At 45.7% G+C, this 6,000-nt stretch overlaps 1 protein-coding gene across 1 annotated transcript in view; it reads left to right on the top strand.

Annotated features, from left to right (window-relative positions):
- The first annotated feature begins 337 nt into the window (after positions 1–337).
- Positions 338–6,000, top strand: part of LOC126267914 (LIM homeobox transcription factor 1-beta) — a 51,930-nt gene continuing 46,267 nt past the window's right edge. Inside the window, exon 1 of the mRNA XM_049973223.1 lies at positions 338–540. Within this exon, the coding sequence (XP_049829180.1) occupies positions 338–540 (203 nt within the window). The remainder of the gene's footprint in view (positions 541–6,000) is intronic.

Raw genomic sequence — 6,000 nt, 5'->3', positions numbered from 1 at the left:
CCCGAATTCGAGTCTCGGTCCGGCACACAGTTTTAATCTGCCAGGAAGTTTCATATCAGTGCACACTCCACTGCAGAGTGAAAATCTCATTCACTATATAGCTCGTTACGATCGCGTTTAATGCTCGCACTGCCTGCGACACTCAAAGCCCAGAGCTGAGAACACAACAGAACGCTCGTCGGTCGCCGCAGAAAGCGTGACGTAGACTCGCAGAACGAGCCCGAACTCGACCGCCATCGTTCGTGACTGCGACTATAGTCGTCGGTGGCGGCGCTGACCCCTCTCCACGAGCCCGGCAGGCAGGTGTGCGGGCGCCAGTGAGGGAGGGCGGGCGCCGATGTCTGACGCGCTGCGCTGTGCTGTGGCAGGGGCGGAGGTGTGCGAGGGCTGCGGCCGCGAGATCCACGACCGGTTCGTGATGCGCGTGTCGGGCGCATCGTGGCACGAGCACTGCCTCGCCTGCTGCGACTGCGGCGCGCTGCTCTCCGGCTCGTGCTACCTGCGTGCCGGCAGCCTCTACTGCAAGCACGACTATGACAGGTAAGGGGGCCAGTCTGCCCGTGCACGCTACACAGCCGGCTGCCCGCAAAACAGTAAAACTAGCAAAAGGCATCGTTTAAAGTAAGCGGATCTTATCCATAGTCGACGCTGCTCAACTCCGTGACTGTTGCTCCGCAGGATGTAGAGAAATTTCCGCTATCAGTCACAATAAAAGATTATTCACTCGTCACGCGACAGGTTTCGGGCTTGTGCCCATCCACAAGTGTTTATACATTCATGTACATGTTTATCTTGCTGAAGATCGGTGTTTGAAAACGAGGAAAACTATTCGCTGGTGACATTTTTAGCAAATGTCCAACTGAGTGGAAAAACTGTCGCCACAGCATAACTATAATAAGGATACTTCATCTTTATGTAAGTACAGATATGTTTTCGACAAATGCGCCCTTGTCACTTACAACTGTTCCCCTTGTATCTGTTTAGTCACAACCAAATAAATTTCTTTGCATTAAAACAGTGCTATGCAGCAACGTAAAAATGACCGTGAATGTATAAAGCACTGCGGATGGGCACAAGCCCGAAACCAGTCTTGTGACGAATAAATAACCTTTTGTTGTGGCTAGTAGAGCAAATTTTTCTGTGTTTTAAAACCATGCCATATTTTACTTCATAACATCATTTTACTCTTACAAAATATAAAGAAAATTTACTACGAAAAAAATTATTTTTAAAAACCTTATATTTACCAAGCTTGAAATATAGTTTCCAAAATCTCACCCTTGTAAAAATAATAAGAATACTGTATAAAATGCATGTTTTGCCATCAACGCCTTTTAGTTTAAACCAAATATCGACCAGTTTCAGTGCGGGACCATCTTCACGGATAAGAGTTAAAATGGTTAAACCCACAACGTTACATTTGACAATCACTTAAATAATGTGTACAGAATGTGATGAATATCAGTATTCGATGCAGGACTTTTAGAACCAAACATACTAATAACAATTGAATACTATCTTCACTTGTTATCGGAATGTTTGCTTCTACACTGAAGAGCCAAAGAAACTGGTACACCTGCCTAATGTCGTTTATGGCCCCCAAGAGCACGCAGAAGTGCCGCAACACGACGTGGCGTGGTCTCGAAGTAGTGTTGGAGGGAACTGACACCGTCAACCCTGCAGGCCTGTCCATAAATCCGTTGCAAGGCAGTCCAGATATGCTCAATAATGTTCATATCCGGGGAGTTTGGTGGCCAGCGGAAGTGCTTCATCTCCAATCAGACAGAGGACAATTATAGTTCCTACCGACACAGGAACTTAGCTGTCTCGCCTGACAACGCACGGCCCAGTTCGCATCCAAACTGGTGTTTTTTATAACGGCGTACGCTATCCCATCTTACCCACTTGTGACTTTTTCTCGGGTTCGCTGCTTGATACTGGTGCGGCCTTCAGCGCTACTGAGTAAGAACTGCTCAATGAGCACAAATTGTGAAGTGACAGCGAACTGAAGAAAGATGAAAATAATGGCGAGTAGCAAAAATCAAACTAGCGATATACTTAACATCAAAACTGGAGCATTCAGCTGGAGACGAAGCGAAGGAACTCTGCTACCTTGGAAGGAAAACCGTACATGACGGCCGAAGCAAGCAGGATATAAGAAGCAGAGACAGGCACAAGCAAAGAGGATTAAAACAAGCCTAGTCTACGTCCACGTGATTACTCTGCTCTCCACAATAAAGTGCCTGGCACAGGTTTCAATGAACCACCTTCAAGCTGTCTCTCTACCGTTCCACTCTCGAAAGGCGCGCGGGAAAAACGAGCGCTTACATTTTTCTCTGCGAGCCCTGATTTTTCTTCTTTCATCGTAATGACCATTTCCCCCTATGCAGGTGGGTGCCAACAGAATGTCTTCGCAAGCGGAGGAGAAAACTAGTGATTGAAATTTCATGAGAAGATCCCGTCGCAACGAAAAACGCCTTTCTTTCAATGATTGCCACTCCAATTCACGTATCATGTCTGTGGCACTATCTCCCCTACCTCGCGATAATAAAAAACGAGCTGCCCTTCTTTGTATTTTTTCGATGTCATCCGTCAGTCTCACCTGATGCGGATCCCACACCGCACAGCGGTATTCCAGAATAGGGCGGACAAGCGCGGTTAAGCAGTCTCTCTAGTAGACCTGTTGCACTTTCTAAGTGTTCTGCCAATGAATCGCAGGCTTTGGTTGGATCTACCCACAATATTATCTATGTGATCGTTCCAATTTTGGGTATTTTTAATTGTAATTGCAGGCTTAAGATTTGTGTGACTTATCGAGTAATCGAAATTTAGAGGATTTTTTTTAGTTCTCATGTGCAAACTTCACACTTTTCTTTATTCAGGCTCAATTGCCTCTTTTCGCACCATACAGATATCTTATCTAAATTAGTTTGGAATTCATTTAGGTCATCTGATGACTTTACAAGACGGTAAATGACAGCGTCATCTCCAAACAATCTAAGACGGCTACTGAGATTGTCTCCCATGTCGTTAATAAAGATCAGGAACAATAGAGGGGCTATAACACTTCCTTGGGGAATGCCGGATATTATTTCTGTTTTACTCGGTGACTTTCCGTCTATTACTACCAAGTGTGACCTGCCTGACAGAAAATCACGAATCCAGTCGCACAGCTGAGGCGATACTTCATTGGCACGCAGTTTGGGTAGAAGACGCTTATGAAGAACGGTGTTGAAAGCCTTCTGGAAATCTAAAAATATGGAATCAATTTGACATCCTCTGACGACAGCACTCATTACTTCGTGAATATAAGAGCCAGTTGTGTTTCGTAAGAACGATATTTTCTGAACCCGTGTTGACTACGTGTCAATAAATCGTTATCTTTGACGAACTTCATACTGCTCGAATACAATGTATGTTCCAAATCCCTACTGCAGATCGACGTTAGTGACATGAGCCTGTAATTCAACGGATTACTCCTACTTCTTTTTTGGGTATTGGTGTGACTTGAGCAATTTTCCAGTCTATAGGTACGGATCTTGCTGTGAGCGAGAGGTTGTATATAATTGCTAAATATGGATCTATTGTATCCGCAAACTCTGACAGGAACCTGACTAGTATAAAACCTGGACCGGAAGCCTTGCTTTTATTAAGTAATTTAAGCTGCTTTGCGACACGTATGAAACAGAGGACCCATTTTGAGGAACAAATTTCTGAGAACGTAGATTTAGAAAACAGTGTTGTACTGAAGTGAATCACGGTTTAAGAGAAAACCGAAAACGAATAGAATCGAGGTGTCTGAGATGTGATCTTACAACAGAATTCTGAAAATTGATACGTTTAATAAAGAAGATATTCCTCAGAGAATATGTGGAAACCATTTACTAGAAGATGGGATAGAATTATACGTCATGCGTTGAGACATTAAGGCGCTATAAGGAGCCACAGAGAGGAAAAATTGAGGGGGAAAAATAAATGAAACCGTTGGTTATGAGTGCTACTCTGAATTTCCTCTACCCGGGGACAGGGTGTCTGTGTTGTACTCATCATTTCATCATCATCTTCATCAATCGTGGCAGTGGCGAGATTGGACTGTGAAAAAAATAATTGGACTGTGTCAACATTGGGACTTTGTACGGGTGCAGGTGACGGCGCAGTTGAGCGCCCCACAAATCAAACCATCATCATCATCGCTGCTGGGGATACTTTGAATGAGGTGACATAATGTCGGTGGAGAAACGGCAGTCCATTCTTCCTCAGGAGCCGAAACGACAGAGGGTAGAGATGGAGGACTCTGGCCTCTGGAGTGAAGACGACGATATTCTCATCGCAAAACTGTGCCGCTGGATTCCGCTCAGGAGTGTGGGCAAGCCAATCCAGCTCAGTAATGTTATTATACGTAAACCATTGCCTCACAAATGCTGCATTATGGCAAGGTTCATTATCACACTGAGACGTTCATCGTCTCCCTAGTGTACGCATTACAGATCGCTGTATAACGTGCTTATATCCTCCCGCATTTAGCGTTTAATTAGATGCAATAAGGGGCCCACGCCCTAGCGGCGGAAAACACCCCCTGTACCGTAACACCACCTCCTCCTTACCTCACTGTTGGCAGTTTGGCACCACACATAATGGTGGGTCATGTTTCCCACGTCACATTGCCACAGGACGTAGCGTGACACCAAAGAACTCGTTTGCAATCATCCACTGTGTCCACTGGCGTCGTTCTTTGCACCACCTCGTGCGTCGCTTGGTCTTGACTACAGAAATACAGGGTGACGGTTATTGAAAAAAAAAAACGTAAATTAGTTACAGACTACGGCGTGCACACACTTTGTTCAACACGCAAATGTTATTACAGCTATTCGAATTTAGGTTACGACATGTTAGATATGCCTGCCATTATTGGCGATGATGTGGCGCTGACGAATAGCGAAATTCTGCATGACCCACTAAAGTGGCGGAACATCTATGCTGTCGATGACCTCCTGAATGGCTGTTTTCAGCTCAGCAATGGTTTTTGGATTATTGTTTTACACCTTGCATTAAATATAGGCTCACAAAAAGGAGTCGCGTATGTTATCCGGAGAATATGGCGGCCAATCAGGGCCCGTGTCAGGGGCCTCTGTGTACCCCAAAATGCGGTCGCCAGAGTGGTCCTCCAGGACGCCCAGCTTCGATTTGGTCGAGCTAAGTCTTGGGTGAACCACATCTTGTCGAAATCGGAACCACTCTGGATAATGGAGATGAAATCATTTTCCAAAATCTTCACGTGCCGTTCGGTAGTCACCGCAGCACGAGGGGATAGCGCACCGATTATTCCATGACTAGACAACGAATACCACACAGTCATCCGTTGAGGGTAAAGAGAGTTCTCGACCGCGAAATGCGGATTCTCACTTCCCCAAATGCGCAAATTTTGCTTATTGAAGAACCCATCCAAATGAAAGTGGGCTTCGTCGCTAAACCAAACCAAACCTAACCATACTAATTCCCATCATGCCCCGCAGAGAACCGTGTATTTGAACGTCCTAACGCAAACCATTCAGAAGTTATGAGGAATTACTCGACCACTGTACCCCATTCTTTTTTTATGTCCCTACGCGCAGTCATTGTGCTAGCTGGATTGCTGGTGGTGCTTTGGAACACACAAGCGATTCCTTCCACTGATATCACGCTTTTCCTTTTTTTTTTTTTTTTTTTTTTTTCAAACAACCTCCGCAATGTTCGACGGTCTTCGTCCGTCGGCAGATGAGGTGTGCCTGGTTTCGGTTTAACTGCGCTCGTTCCTTCGCGTTTGCACTTCACAATCGCTCCACCAACAGTCGACGAGGGTAGCTGCAGAGCGGTTCGAATGTCCCTGATCGACTTTTTACTCAGATGCCGTCAAATGACTAGTCGATCTGTCCGCAGCTCGTGGTCGTGCGGTAGCGTTCTCGCTTCCCGCGCCCGGGTTCCCGGGTTCGATTCCAAGCGGGGTCAGGGATTTTCTCTGCC

This window comes from Schistocerca gregaria, chromosome 4, assembly GCF_023897955.1.
Source record: "Schistocerca gregaria isolate iqSchGreg1 chromosome 4, iqSchGreg1.2, whole genome shotgun sequence".
NCBI classification, from domain to species: Eukaryota; Metazoa; Arthropoda; class Insecta; order Orthoptera; family Acrididae; genus Schistocerca; species Schistocerca gregaria.
The sequence above is the reverse complement of the archived record's forward strand: the minus strand, read 5'-3'. Positions and strand labels throughout refer to the sequence as shown.